The sequence below is a fragment of the Rhinoraja longicauda genome, chromosome 3 (assembly GCF_053455715.1).
Source record: "Rhinoraja longicauda isolate Sanriku21f chromosome 3, sRhiLon1.1, whole genome shotgun sequence".
Taxonomy (NCBI): domain Eukaryota; kingdom Metazoa; phylum Chordata; class Chondrichthyes; order Rajiformes; family Arhynchobatidae; genus Rhinoraja; species Rhinoraja longicauda.
The window spans coordinates 64,072,595-64,088,455 of NC_135955.1; the positions used below are offsets into that span (position 1 = coordinate 64,072,595).

Sequence of the window (15,861 nt, forward strand, 5' to 3'; positions counted from 1 at the left end):
GGGAGTGTCCGGGATGAGACTTGACCTTGATAATGTTGGTGTCTTTGCAGAGGCAGCATGAGGTGCAGATGGAGTCAATGGAAGGGTAGTTGGTTTGCGTTATGGTCTGGGCTGCGTCCACAATTTCTTGCAGTCTTTGATGGAGCTGTTCCCAAAGTACGCTGTGATGCATCCCGATAAAATGCTTCTTACAGCGCATCTGCAGAAGTTACTGAGAGTTGTTGGGAACACTTAAACCATGTGGTGATTTTGTTTGAACTTGGAGCACCACAGACACCATTGCAACTGAATGCAAACCACCAACTTTCACGACACCACACAAGATTACCATTGTTGACCAAAAGGTACGCACTGCCAATTAGAAATGGGTTCCACTTTATTGGTACCAACAAGAGCATGCAAATCCGAAGAAAAGTTTTGCATCCAGAATAACCAATCAATAAAAAACAATCCAGGTCTCTAGTGAGGGTGTCCCATTTTGAGCTCAGTCGTGCTGGTCAGTATTCAACAGTGTGTCTCTCTCTCTCAAAGTCACCTGGCCTGAAGGTCTATATCACTGGAAGGATCTTGAGCCGTTGTTAATAATGTAGTTAAAGCATGGCCTAATGAAGAGTATCTCTCTCTCTCTCCCCACCCCCAACCAAAGAACATTCCTACCAAAGTAATTGATGCGTTTAGTAATCGCTCTTGCAGATGTTGCGACCATGGGTAAGCCTGCAGAGGTACCAGCTGTGATTCTATTTCTTTGCCACAATGAGGCCTTGGAACAATGGCTGAAATGTGGCACAGCAGTAGAGTTGCTGCTTTGCAGCCCCAAAAACCTAGGTTCGATCCTTGATTATGGGTGCTGTTTACTCAGAGTTTGTAAGTTCTCCCTGTGACCGCGTGGGGTTTCTCCAGGTGCTCCAGTTTCCTCCCACACTCCAAAGTAGTACAGGTTTGTTGGTCAATTGGCTTTGGTAAACTTACAATTTGTCCCAGGTTGTGGAACTTCAACTTTTTCACTGGAACTACAATGCTCTAATGCTGTAACATTATACTCCGGTCATTTTTTATTTGTTGTGCTCGTGTCTTTTCACTGTCTTTGTACGTGTCAGTAGTCAGTCAATACCAAACCTTTGCCACTTCTCCATACTGAAGGGAATTTACAAATGAATATATCAAAATATCTTTGCGAATTGGAAGAAAACAACACAATGGAAACTCAGTCACGGAATGAAAGTGTAAACTCCACACAGACAGCACCTGCAGTCAAGTCCAGTCCATGTCTCTGGAACCATGAGGCTGTAGTACTACATGCGCTGAAGTCTCCAAGACCTCACCACATCCATATTGATGTCACGTTTAACTAATGCACCAGCTGCAGTTGAAAAATACTTTGTTGGATCGAAAATATTTTGAGACATATCAAGGTTACAAAAGGAATGATAAAAATGCATGTTTCCTTTTTCCTTGAATGAAAATGAATATTCAGGATGACATTTACAAAGTTATGAATTCCACCAAACAAAATAACAATTTGAAAATTGCATTGTGTTGTTCTATTTGCATTTCATATTAATATTAAACCAAGGCTTTTCAAAGAAAACTCATATTGAACAAACATAACAACGCTTCGTCCTATGTCCGAAAGATGCAGCAAATAATGCAATTCAACCATTAATTTGCATTACCTGAGATATTGGTAACATTTGTTAAACTCCAAATATTACCTCAAACAGGCTAGGTTTTTAGTTTTAGAATTGACAATTTTGGAAAGACAAAGTATTGAAGTGCAAATCTAGTTGAAATTAATTCAAACTCCAAACCAAGCAGCAACCTCTTCCTTTCAGTTGTCAATTCCAACAGTAAGAAATTGCATGCTAGGAATCACAGAGCTTCTGATTCAAGGGCCAAGAGGCCTGCTGGCAGGAAGTGAAACCACTGCAAGAAGAGCAACCAGTTAAAGAACCAAACACGTTGCTAGAAACGAATGAATGGTACTTGTTCCATCACTGCATGTTAAAGGCCAAACTGGAATGGTTATCTTTTAAATGCATGAAACATATTGCAGCTGTGAGCTTGTAAAAAAAACTTTGATTGATACATTTAAAATTAGTTGCTGCAACAGTTTAAGTGTTTCAGTGACACTGCACAGGAACATTGTTGTCTGCATTACCACAAAATTATTTGGTGAAAACTTAGATATGCATATTTGACTTTAGACTGTTGAGAATGGTCAATGAACGTCTAATTTACTCTGCAGATAATACAAGAAACAAAATATTAAAAATTGCAACTTATGTTCCCACATCTATATCAACCTTCCGGTAGATTTCGATGAAAACTAGACGACCCGTGAACGTTCCCGTTTTCCCGTTGTTACTAAAGGTACTTTAGTAACGTCAGTTTCTTTGTTGAACTACATTAAGGCGCATGTTGCAATCAAAAGCGTTTGAACAATTGGCTGGTCAGAAAGCAGCTAAAACGGTACATGATAGCGCAACAATTTGAACGAAACATGACCCATGGACCCGTTGGGCTCCCATTGTGACAGCGGTTGATGAAAAGAAAGTCATACAATTTTAATACTAGAGTGGTCAAACTATAACTTAAAGAAAATTTGAGCATTTACCTCAGGAGCCATCGTTCAACGAAGCACGCGTTTAATGACAACATTGAACACGGAAGTATCAGATCAAAATAGCGATGTTTATTTTATGGGATACGTGTCCGAAATACAGCCAAAATGGTCCAGGATAGCGCAACAATTTGAACACTGCAGGCGAATGGTGAGTAAGGTGCCCCTAAAACTGTTGCGCTATCCTGTACCGTTTTGGCATTTTGAGAACATACATGTATATATATATATATATATGTATATATGTATGTGTATATATATATATATGTGTATATATGCGTATATATACACACACACATACACTAGATGAGATTTTAGTGATATAGAGATACATATATACTAGATGCGATTTTAGTAATATAATAATATAGATAGATATTACAAATATAATTATTTCCAAACTCCCCCTCCCCCAGAATCAGTCAGACCCCCCACATACCCCTCCCCTGCAATGCAGAGCAAGATCCCACTCAGATTATACTCAAATAACCCTTGCATTTGAAGCACAACCCCAATCGGCTCGAAACCTACATTGGTCTAGCACCCTCACCATCAGTCGACCATCAGTCCGGCCATCTCACTCCTGCTCGGAGTGTCCCCCGGGTGTGGGGAGAGAGGAGAGAAGCGAAAGGAGAGAAGAGAGGGGAGCCCCTGATCGCGGGCAGACGGCTTCGCTAACGGTGTTTGTTTGTGTGAGTGAAGAGAGAGGCCGTGCATGCCCTATGGTGACGTCATACGCACAGCACTTTGAAAAATGTGTTTAGCACCGAATTGTTTTACTTTAAAATCTCTCTAACTTAAAAAATATAAAACCAATTTAAATAAAACTTGTTTTAAACAGTCGCCAGAAGAGTGGCGATTAAGATGGCACTAAAACTGTGGCGCTGTGGTTTACCATTTTGGCTACAGGTCCATATGTCCACAACCAAATTTCAAAATCTCAGAGAGATATGCATACATACATACAAATATATATATATATATATATATATATATATACACACACACACACAAGATCTGAGTTTTAGTCGTATACTAGCAAAGAGGGCCCGTTGGGCCCATTCTCTCTTCCCCCAACCCCAATCTTACTCTCCCCACACCCCCCCCTTTCCCCACGACCTCCCCTTTTCCCAGTACTCCTATTTCCCCAACCACAAATCCCCCTCCGGACGACCCCTGTTGTCCCCTCCCCAGTCCCCATTCTCAGACCCCTCCACCATTCTCTCTCCCCCAGACACACTCTTACTTTCCCCCCTTTTCCAAGAAAAACACCTTTCCCCTACTCTCTCTTGCACCCAGCACCAACATGTCCCGGGGGGGGGGGCTGAGAGCGCATCAGTGAAAGTTCCTGGGGGGGTGCGCATTAGTGAAAGGTCCTTTGGTTGCGAGTGTGCGCATCAGTTAAATGTCCTGGGGGGGTGGGGAGCGCATCAGTGAAATGTCCGGGGGGGGGGGGGGGATAGCGAGGAGATGGTCTCCCGTGTGTGGGAGAGAGGAGAGAAGCAAGGGGAGCGAGGAGAGGTTATCCCATACGCACAGACGCACTGCAGCGCCATGCTGAAAACCTTCAATAAATCAGTAGGAGGGTGGTTGCGCGAGCTTTTTGACGTCACATGCTTAAGGCAATTGAAAAAACGGCTTTTTAAATAAAAAAATTACTAAAACCTCTAACTTAAAAAATACGCGACCGAATCAAATAAAAACATGTCTTTGGCGCTACGGTTCACCTTTTTTTCCCGAAATCAGCCGAAATAACTGAGAGAAAAAATGTTTTGACTTTTAAACCTCTGTAACTTAACAAATATACGACCGAATTAAATAAAAATATCATTTTCGGCAAGCGTCCAGCGGTGTGATTAAGGCGTTGCAAAAATCGTGGCGCTACGGTTTACCATTTTCCCGAAATCAGCCAAAATCACAGACATACACACGCTGAAGACTAAATCCGCACCACAGCGCCCCCCTGAAAACCTTCAATAAATCAGGGGGGGGGCAGCGCTTTAAAACCTCTGTAACTTAAAAAATATGCGACCGAATTAAATGAAAACATCATTTTCCAGCAGCGAACCGCGTGGTGATTAAGGTGGTGCAAAAATCGTGGCGCTACGGTTCACCGTTTTGCCGAAATAAGAAGAATAATAGATATATATAGTGATATATATATATTTATTCATATATATATATATTTATTTATTCATACACAAGATCTGCACAGCGGCACTGCACAGCAGCTGCGGCTCGCCTGCAGTCCGTTTGTCTTTTGTGTTTTGTCTTAATTGTAGTGTTTAGATGTGATATAGTGTCTTTTTGTGGTTGTGTGTTATGTGTGGGGGGGGGGGCCTACCATGCGGCCTACCATCGGCCAAACACCTGGAGCTGGCAGCCTCCAGCTGGGACCACCTGGGCTCTGGTTCGCAGAGCCCGCGGACCGGACTTACCATCTGCGGAGCTGGCTGCCTTCGGAGGCTGCCTTGGGTCGGCCCGCTGCGGACCTTTCACTGTCCGGCGTGGCCTGTAACAGGATTTTCTCCGCCCGGCTGGGGCTTCAATGTCAGGAGCCCCGACCTGGCAAGTTCAACAGCCTGACCGCAGGAGAAGACGGCAGGGAAGAGAAAAGACATTCTGGCCTTCCATCACAGTGAGGAGGTGACTGGAGGAGACTCACTGTGATGGATGTTTCTTTTTTTGTTTTGTGTTGATTTGTGATTGTGTGTTATTGCTTTATTTTTATTGTTTCTTATTGTTGGACTGTGAGTAACGGAAATTCGTCCAAAAGACTTGTTTTTTTAGATGACAATAAAGGCTATTCCGATTCTGATATATAGATGCCCAAATCTATGACCGTTATCTTCACTGTTCAATTTTCAATACCTTGTCAAATATGCATTTCTACTACATATTTTACAACAAAGTTTCAAGCAGGAAAGAAGTGTAATAATTTTTCCTCCAACATAATTTAGTTTAGAATATACAAGTTATAAACAATTCAGTTACACATAATTCAGTTATACATAATTCTAGCTTTTTATAATCAATACAAATCATAGATATTAACCTGTAAACTAAAGTTTGCGGATCAACACAAGTTACTTACCTTTTCCTAAATGTGTATTGATGCTCATGTATCTTGCAGTCCCGGTAAGGCTTTTATGTTCTCTGTAAGGGATGTGCTTTTTTGTCTCTGGGTCTATATACTCTTTTGCAAGCCCAAAATCTATTATGTGAATTACATTCTGGTTTTTGCTTCCCGGTCGACCCACCAAGAAGTTCTCTGGCTTCACATCTCTGTATATCAAGTTCTTTGAGTGAACATACTCCATTCGGGAAATCTTGTAGAAGGAGTAAAATGAGAGAGACAAAAAGTCAATAAAACATAAATAAGCAACACAAAAACCAATTGTACCAAGAACCATCTGGAGGAATTTCCTTGGGTAAAACATTGGGCATAATAAAATAGAATAAAAGTAAAACATTTTCCTTGAACAATTCTAACCAGTGAGTTCAGTGAAAGAAAATAATTTAAAAACCTATTGGTTACTGCCTAGGATACCTTGCATTGACCATGCTGTTTAAGTTGTGTAATGCACTTGAACAAAACATTATTCTGTCAACACGCATTGTAAAAATAGAAAATGAATACACCATTTTTTTGTTTTAGTGAAAAAAATCATTGAATATGCTTTAATAAAGTATTATCCAAATGTTAAACTCTACTTTCACTTTACAGTTATTATGCTGCTCAAGACTTTGTTTTAAAACTGGAGTTCCAAAACAGGTAGAGTTCCATCAAGAGGAAACAAAACAAGGATATTCTCAAGGTCTCCATGAAATGGTCCACGAATCCCCCCTGGGCTATGATTTCACAAAATGGAGAAGGATCTTTCAGAGATCAGGCACTGAGAACCTCGAGTCCCTTTGCTGATAGTATATGCTGGCAACACCCAAACGCCTATGGATAAGAGGAGAAAGTGGCACTGGGGTAAAAATTCATCAATGATCTGATGTAATCGCAGAGTAGGCAGGTGCATACATCAATTCACAATTTACATGGAATCTTTCTGTTGTAACAACTTCTATGTTACGAAGAATTGATGAAGGATAGATGACATTTGTATGGAAGAAAAGGATTAACTTTGAAGTATCATGGTGGAAGGAAAGACACAGAAATTAAATTAATTATACACATTTTTCTCCTAATTAAATACAAGTCAAATTGGCTATTTTTCTGCAGTAAACATTTATTTCTTCAATCTACAAACTTTTAAAGCTTGTTGGCCACTGCCTAATCATCACTGGTAAATAATCTAATTTTACATTTTCCCTTTCTTGAACCCTACAAATAGCCCTTCGCCTTTTTAAAATGCAAAGGAGCCTTGTTTCTCATTTCCTCTGACACTTTCAAGTACACAAACAGCCAAATGCATTCTTGTCCCTCTCTTAGACTTCAAAAAAAAAGGCTGGGTGAGTGGAGGTGAAACCTGTCTAATTTCAGCCTTAATATCACTTTCACCATCTCAGAGCTTTTACTGCTGATGACTGTGCACAGAGTATTGAAGTGAAAAGAACATTGCTGGCATATTAAATTGATTCAACCAACAAGTGAATTCACATCACAAAATCACACCAGATACAAACTGATATAAAACCAGGAAATAAATTGGAAGAAGCAGCATCGATAGAACGTTGACCAAGTGACAGAAACAATAGAGAAAGACTGATTTAAAACATAACCCATGATTCAGAGCTTTTACAGGAGAGACAAAGATGATTCCAAGGAGGCACAAAGGAACTGTAAATCGCGCAAAGTGCTGGACGAACACAACAGGTCAGGCAGTATCTGTGGGGAGGAATGGGCAGGCAATGTTTTGGGTCAGGACCCTTCTAGAAAGCTAGAAAAGAGAAGTGGAGCAGGACAAAGGCTGCCAAGTGATAGGTGGATACAGGTGAAGGGGGCTGGGTGGATTGTCAGATAGGTGGCGTCAGAGACAGAAGGATGTCAGATAAGGAGAGAATAGGACTGAAATGCTCAGATCATTGATGTTTCAGAACTCAGTGATCTGTTTCCATTAGCACCAATAACTAGTTTGCTTTGCTGGTTCTGTTGATGTTGTGTTTGTAGTAGGATGACTGGTTGAGACTGCTCCCTCCTTCAGAGTGATATCCAGATTCAGTTAATATTCAAATTAATATTCAATGATTAGCTTCATATTTTTGTTTCAAGACTAATGTCATCTTATGCAAGGTCTATTTTAAGTAAAATTCTTAATTCTTAACCCAATTTTGGAATGAGAAAAAGTAAATAATATTATTCAACAGCACCAGAGAAGGAAATCACCAGTGTGAAAAAACCCGTCTCAGCTCTGCGTTTGAAATAATTAGCAGTGAATTATTCCACATTTCAACTTCACATTTCAACTTCACGTTGATAATTAATTAACAAGTTCTTATTGAGTGGAAGGGGGGCTGGAATACTTACTAGCTGTATAGCAATCATAAGCACGGTCTTAAGGGAAAACGTTCTGTCACAAAGGTCAAATAAATCTTCCAAGCTAGGTCCCAGTAACTCAAGCACCATGGCATTGTATTTTCCACACGGACCAAAGTAATAAACCTGAGGAATTCCATCTGAAAATGTAAGTGAGAAAAAGTTTAATATCTACATTTCATCACAGAACTGCAATCTCGACTCTCAAGTCGTTGAGTCAAAGCTGTACAGCACAGAAACATGCCTTTCAGCCCAACTGGTCCATGCCAACCAAGTTGTCGAAGAAATTAACCCCAGTAGTCTACGTTTAACCCATATATCACTGAACCTTCACCATGTTGTCCAAAATGTGTTTCAAACAACATTGCAATTGTACCCACATCTACAGCTCCTTATGGCAGCTCGTTTTGTATACCCACCACCTTCGGTTGATAAAAGCTGCTGCTCAGATCCCTTTTAACTCTCCCCTCTCACCTTAAACTTATGCATACAAACAATGAGTGATGAGCGTCACATCAGTGGTGGCTCAGTTATTGGAGGGGACTCTGAGAAACAGCATCTACCATCAATTCGAAAGGCAAAAACTGATTTATGGATATTCAGCATGGTTTTATAGGAAGTCTTGTCTCACCAATTTGATCGAGTATTTTTTAGAGAACAAGAAGATTGATGAGAATGTTGCAGACGTTGACATGGTACTGCATGGTAGGCTTGTCTGGAAGTTAGATGCGATGGGATCCAGAGCAAACTAGCCACTTGGAAGCTTCAAGATACGAAATAACGGGTTGTGGGACAGGGTTGTTTTTCAGTCTCAAGGTCAGTAATAAGTAGTGTACCACAAGGATTGGTGCTGGGATCACTATTGCAAAATATTTGTATTAACGATTTTAATGTGAATGTTAAGTGGCATGGTTAATAAGTTAGTAAATGGCACTAAAGTCATAGTAGAGTGGTCAGTAAAGAAAGTTATTTTTGATTACAATAGGATCTTGATTAACTGGGCCAATGGGCAGAGCAATGCTGGATGGGAGTTTAATTCAGGTAAATGTGAGGGTTTGCATTTTAATAGGACAAACCAGGGCACGATTTGCACAGTAAATGGCAGGGTCCTGAGCTAGTGTCCTAGCAAGATGGAGTGGTGCAGATACATAGTTCCAAGAATGTGGTGGAACAGGCATACAGGGTGAAGGCGACATCTGACACACTTGCCTGGGGTTGGGATGTCACATTACAGCTGTACAAGACGTTGAGATAAATGTCAGAAGCAGCCACATGGGACGAGCTCAGACTGACGTCTTGGTTGGCATAGTTGAGTTGGAGTAACTTGCCTGCTTCTGTGCAGTATAGCCCCATGACCATCTTTATTACTTCAGTCCATTGAAATATTTGCTTACATAATAACAATGGTTTTATATATTTATTCTGAAGGTAAGAAAAATATTCACCCATCCATCTCACAATGATCCTGATACAATCTGCAGTTTGTAAGTTGCAAGGTTGCACAGATTCAAGTGAAGTGCATGACAACAACCATTGTTCATCAGAATAAATCAATTCTGAGTCCTTTGCTCTGAACCTTACCAACATGCATAAAAAAGCACGAATCAAAAACCAATTCCAGACAGCACAATAATGGTTTACAGAACACTGCTGTGATGACAAGGGCAAGAATGGGAAAACGCAGAGACTTGGATTAATTTAATTTTAACACCAACTATTAAGAATGCATTTCAAATAAGTGCCAACCAATGAAAAAGATAAACTATTCATTTTTTATGCAAGGAGCAAGTCCCAAAAGTGCTGTTCAAATGATGGCAAACTAATAGCATGTCTTTCCCACTTCCCCTCTTTAATTCTGCCCAAATGCCACAGCAACCACAAGCAAAGATGAATGCACAATTAAACATAGAAATCGAGAAATTACTATGCAGTAATACAACTCTGCAAAACAGGATTTGGGAAAAGTAGAATGCCAATATCTGGTTTCTTCAACAAGTGAGCACTGACAAGCAATATTAGAAAATAACTGCAGATGCTGGTACAAATCGAAGGTATTTATTCACAAAATGCTGGAGTAACTCAGCAGGTCAGGCAGCATCTCGGGAGAGAAGGAATGGGTGACGTTTCGGGTCCAAGCAATATGTACTTGCATTTTACACTGGATATGAAACACATCACAGAATGTTATGTCATGTAATTTCCAGTCGATTTGCTGCTCTCATCAACTTGACAAGTTTAAGTTTTATTGTTGGAATTTTAAATGAGTAAACTGCCCCTTTCAATCTTTTCATCTAATCTTTCTTCCCTTCACTTTCTGTACACGGTTTGACATCGCATTGACTATTTTAATTCAACCTTCACACTTTTTATTTCAAAATGTTTCAAACAAACCATCAAGGAGCTTTGTGCTCAAGTTTTACACAATTTCCGCCTAGCACTTCTGGTTTCATGGGGTTAAAGAGAGAAAGACAAGTTCATCATTAACTGGTTAATTAAATTTCCCTGTTGTCATCTAAAGATGGCGACTGGTCAGCCATGGGAATATCAAAAGTGGTGTCAATTTGTTAACATTCAGAAGCTATCTAGTACCTTGGCATTAACACATTCTTTGGAGCCCTGCATACCAAGGGACAAATACCTTTAGAAAACATTTACATGTTCAAGTCAACAAGGCAGCAACAATCTGTGACAACGTCTCTACTCCAATCATGAGAAGTGTTTCCAGGATAAATTGATGTGACTTAAATGGCCCTGCATAGAGTCACAATCAAACAGCACAGAACATGTCTTTATGCCCACCAAATCTATGCGACTAATTAAGAACCATCTATACTAAGCCCACTTACTCCCTAGGTTGCAAGTCCATGACAACTCAAGTCAGGGCCGTTTTTACAGCATTATGGGCCCCCGGGCAAAGCAGTGTACTGGGGCCCCTACCGTTACTCTCCCCCACCCCCCTTTCCCTACCAGCATCCCCCTGTCGTGCTGGCGAAAAGCACTTACCGAAAAGCACTTACCGAAAAGCACTTAGCGATGGACTTAGGGTGCTACATTGTTGCAAAAAGCACTTACAGATCGCTGTGAGAAGCACTTAGTGACCGAAAATGTTGCGAAAAAAGCACTTATTGAACCTACATTTTTAAAGTAGTATTTATTTATTGCAAGTCACTTAACATACACAGATCAGCATGGGGCCCCTATGCTCGTGGGCCCCCGGGCAAGTGCCCATCAGGCCCATGCGTTAAGACGGCCCTGACTCAAGTGCTGCTCCAGCTATTTTTAAAGATGGTGAAAGTCTCAGTGGGTTTCAGATTCTAAGCATTCGCTACAAAGAAAAGTTCTTTCTCAGATCCCCTGTGAATCTCTAGTACTAGAACACATATGTTCAAGCAAACAGTTTAGGCGTCTCGACGAGTAAAAAGTTCTACTATCTGGACCCCTCAATTTTCTGTACCTCATTTAAGTCGCCCCTCAGTCTTTTCCATTCCAAGGAAACGACTCAGCAAATATAGTCTCTCCTCATAACGTAACATCCTGGTTAACTCGAATAGAAACAAGGAACTGTAGATGCTAGTTTCCAAAAAAAAGACAAAATGGAGTAACTCAGCGGGCCAGGCAACATCTCTGGAGAACAGTTTCAGGTGAGGACCCCTCTTCAGTATGTTTTGAATTGGAACCCTTCCTCAGTTGTCTCGTGTCAGGACCGTTTATCCCTGAAGGGTCCTGACACAAAGGCATCACTTCTCCATGTTCTCCAGAGATGCTGCCTGACCCGCTTAGTTACTCCAGCACTTTGTGTCTTTTTTTCATCCTGATCTCCCTCTGCATCCTCTCCACTCAATCATCCTCTTCCTGCAGTATGACAACCATAAAGGCGGTCCTCTATAAAACATTTGTATCTACGGCAAACCTCTTCTGAAAAGTTAATGATTGTTATCCACATAGTTCACCACCTAATACTGGTCAGAAAATGGAACCGTGAGGCTTCCTGAAACCAGCAGTAGGCGTATGCCAAACATGGCAGCACTCAGCAGTTTTCGAAACAGAGCATGGAGATATGGGTGGATGTGGAAGAGAGGACACAATGTAGATCGTACATGATGAAACGACTCGTTTAGAATTCTGCCAACAGCAACTATTGGGAGACTTCTGAGGGCAGCACAGTGGCACAGCGATAGGATTGTTGCCAAACAGCTCCAGAGTCCCGGTTCGACCCTTGACGATGGGTGCTGTCTGTACCGAGTTTGTGACCACGTGAGCTTTCGATGGGTTCTCTGGTTTCCTCCCTCGTTTTAAATGCTGTCCTCTAGTGCTATTGTCCCTAGTGTTTTGGATAGAACTACTGCACGGATAATTGCTGGTCAGTGTGGGCTCGATGAGCCATTGAGACGTTTACATGCTGTATCTCCAAAGTAGGCGACACTAAGCAGCTTGTTACTGGACTGTTCCTTTAGTGGCACTGATTCCTGACCTAAATGGTTTGGTTAATTTGCTGCCTTCGTCATAAAATTAGATGCAGAAAATTCACATTGGCAGATGCAACAAATCATATCTATCCATAATACTCAACGAGACATTCTTCAGAATACCGCTCCAAACTCAGCTACACGTGACTATGTCAAGTCATTCCAAATTCACCGGCAGGAGCCTGTCAGGAACCATAAAACTTATATCAAAAAGCAAGTCACATGAGGATACTTCATTACATTAAACTCTGGAATAAAGCCAGCTGCAAGCTTTTTAAAAGACTTTCTGGTATGCCGCAGTTTTTTTCCCCACAGACAGTCACATCCCTACTTTTGAACTACACCGACACATAATTTTTCCATGACTGCTACAAGTAATATAATTCACTGGAGATAAAAACAGAACTCCAACTGTTAAGATGTGAAAAAGAGATTGGCGACGTTCAAAATAAAAAAGACTGAGAAAGGGTTTGTGACTGAAGCTTTTGGACTTGATGTTGATTTTCAACGTTTGTTTTTCAACACTTTGTTCCTCGGATGAAAACTAGTTCTGCCATGTTTGAAAACCCCTTTTAAACTGTTCATACTATTCTGTGCTACAGCTTTCTTAGATCCACAGCCATACATTGAAATGAATGGAAAATTCTTGCATGGAGCAATGTCAAAAAAAAGTGCAGTCAGATATACCAGGAGACCAATGTTCAGAAAGGAGCTTGTTAAAATGTCATTGTATACCTAAGGAGGTAATGATTAAAATCAATTAAATCCCCAAGTAAAGGATTCGGAGAAGCACATTTTGTGGACATTAGGTCTTGGTGAGAGCAGGGGGAGGTAAGTTGGTACGAGGGATCTACAAGGAGAGAGGAGAGAAAATAGCATTTAAAACAAATACATTGAGAGTTGTTTCGGAATCTAAATTGTTTTAATAGAGTAAATAAGGTGGATCTGCTTGAAGTGAGTTGGTAATCAGAGGACAAAGATATTTGGTCATGAGCAAAAAGGCCCACAAAAGACAGGTTACAAATGAACTTTATATGGCAAACGGTCATGATCTGGAATACAGTGTCCATAAAGCTGGTAGATTTAGGCAGCGGCGGAAAGCTGGCAAAAGTATGCCCCTCACAGCTTCGGTGACCAGGTTCACCCCTGATCTCCAGTGCTGTGTGTGGAGTAACCTCATTGGGTTTCCTGAGTGTTCCAGTTTCCTCCCAAAGAGGTGTGACAAAGCCTGGCCAGTCATACTGTAGGTGGATACAGGTGGGGGTGGGGGTGGGGGTTAACTGGCAGATGGACCAAGTCAATGATAAAGTACAGAGATGATAAGAAGCCAAGAGTGTCAGATGAAGAGGAGTGAGAAGTAAGGCCAGAGGGAGGGATGTGGTGGAAGGGAACAGGGAGAGGGAGAAAAAAAAAAGAGAGCTGGGCTTCATAGCCGAGAGATGAGACTGATCTTTGGTGGTAGGTTCCCTGACAATCAGAAAACTAACAAAGGGTAGAAAGCTGCACTCTACATCCAGAACATGGGCTTCCATGAGGATTCTGGTTAAAGAAATAAGGTGATATTTTAATTCTATTGTTTAGTTTCAGGATTCACTCCAGAACATCATTTTAATATTTTACTCCTATGCTTCAGAATGGGAATTAACATTTCGCTTAGAATTAGTTACTTATTCTTGGAATGTTGGGTCCAAGTTAGAAAATTTTAGCATTGACAGGAATAGTTCATCAATGATTCATACTTGTGGATCAGACATCATCACATTTAGGCTCCAGGATTGTTAAGTGCATTTTCCTGAGGAACGATTTATTCAGTGCTGTGGGGAATATGTTTATGGGAAGGACTAGAACAAAATCAGTTTAACTGCTCACTAAAAATAAATTAAACACTTTGTGTAATACATGTCAATTGACTGCTTCTTAATAAAGTAGCAACGTATTGGTCAGTACCTGTATCTAATGTGCCTTGAAAACGCATAAAATGTCACCTATCCATGCTCTCCTGAGATGCTGCTGAAATCCACTGAGTTACTCCAGCACTTTGTGTCTACCTTGAAAACATTGCTCTGTTGGCTAATAAACACTTTATTCCAAAGATGTATAATAAGGAAAATAAGTGACTCCCTCCACTTCAATTATTCGGTACTTAAAAACCCACAACACAGCTGTCCTTTCTCAAAAAGTATGTGCTAAGAAATCATTTACTTTTAATGATTATATAATACCATGATAAGTATGTCACACAGCAAGAAATTGAGCAAGAAACAGTCAATGAAGTTGTGATCCTTAATCTTCAATAAATGACTTACAAAAAAAGATCATAAACACGGGGCAATTAACAGGATTAGTCCAAACTATATCTACCTCAATGAAATTCAAGATTTGTTTCAGATAAACATAACACACTCATTATAGAATGATCCTCCTTTCTTTGCTCAGGAACTGAAACACTGCCATCATTTACCTTAATACCAATATACAGGTCATCCCCAGGTTACAGCACGACTTCCTTCCTGCAAACTGCGCACAGACCAAACAATTGGCAAGTTGAGAACGCAGCCAAGAACAGAGGTCCCACACGGAAGATGATGTCTGCAGCCCCAAGGCAGCGAGAAAAACCATGTTGCCAGTCTCCCAAACACTTATTCATATGTGCAGGTCAAGCATTCATAAGTGGCTTCAGTCATGGACGTCTCCAGTCATTGACATTATTGTATTAATAGTGTCAACATGTGAATACTGTGAAAGTATATATTTGGAGGTTCTGGGTTAGTTGGTTTTCAGAAGTACTCTGTCAATTGCTGGACCATTAGTAGATCATTTACTGCATCAAGAACAGGACATTTACTTGGACTTGTTAAAAACTGGTTCCCTCCACATGTAGTCTTAGGCTCTCGTCACCAGGTGTCACTGTAGAGCAGCTTTATTCCCAGGCCATTGCAAAAGGCACGTAATACATTTGCAAAGAATCGACAAACGTGTTTATTTTAATTTACAGGCCACTAACTGCTCATTTAAACATATATTCTTTCTACGATGCCAGTTGTTTTGTTGCCAACTCTCTTTTTCTTTCCGTCTCTTGTCCCAATATGCCATGGCACTCAACAGCAAGGTCACTTCAACGGTAAAACCAGCTTACAACAGTCGAAATGTCTCACAAGTCATCCTAACCTGCACAGTCCTCTACGTTAACATCCCCTCCTTTAGAGTCGATTGCCTCAAATGCAGCAACTAATTTCTGAATTGACTAGGCCTACATGTCCTCTCAATTGTCGTCCCCAGATGCAGGAAAA

The 15,861-nt window shown here is 40.8% G+C and overlaps 1 protein-coding gene across 11 annotated transcripts in view; it reads right to left on the minus strand.

Moving 5' to 3' along the window:
- Nucleotides 1-15,861, minus strand: part of LOC144592046 (casein kinase I) — a 183,259-nt gene that overhangs the window by 50,145 nt on the left and 117,253 nt on the right. For 10 of the 11 annotated variants that reach the window (XM_078396282.1, XM_078396280.1, XM_078396278.1 and 7 more), the window contains exons 5-6: nucleotides 8,097-8,245; nucleotides 5,715-5,949 (exon numbers count right to left, since the gene is read on the minus strand). The exons of the other annotated variant lie outside the window; for it this stretch is intronic. In XM_078396282.1, the coding sequence (XP_078252408.1) occupies nucleotides 5,715-5,949; nucleotides 8,097-8,245 (384 nt within the window). The remainder of the gene's footprint in view (nucleotides 1-5,714; nucleotides 5,950-8,096; nucleotides 8,246-15,861) is intronic. 11 annotated transcript variants of the gene reach the window in all.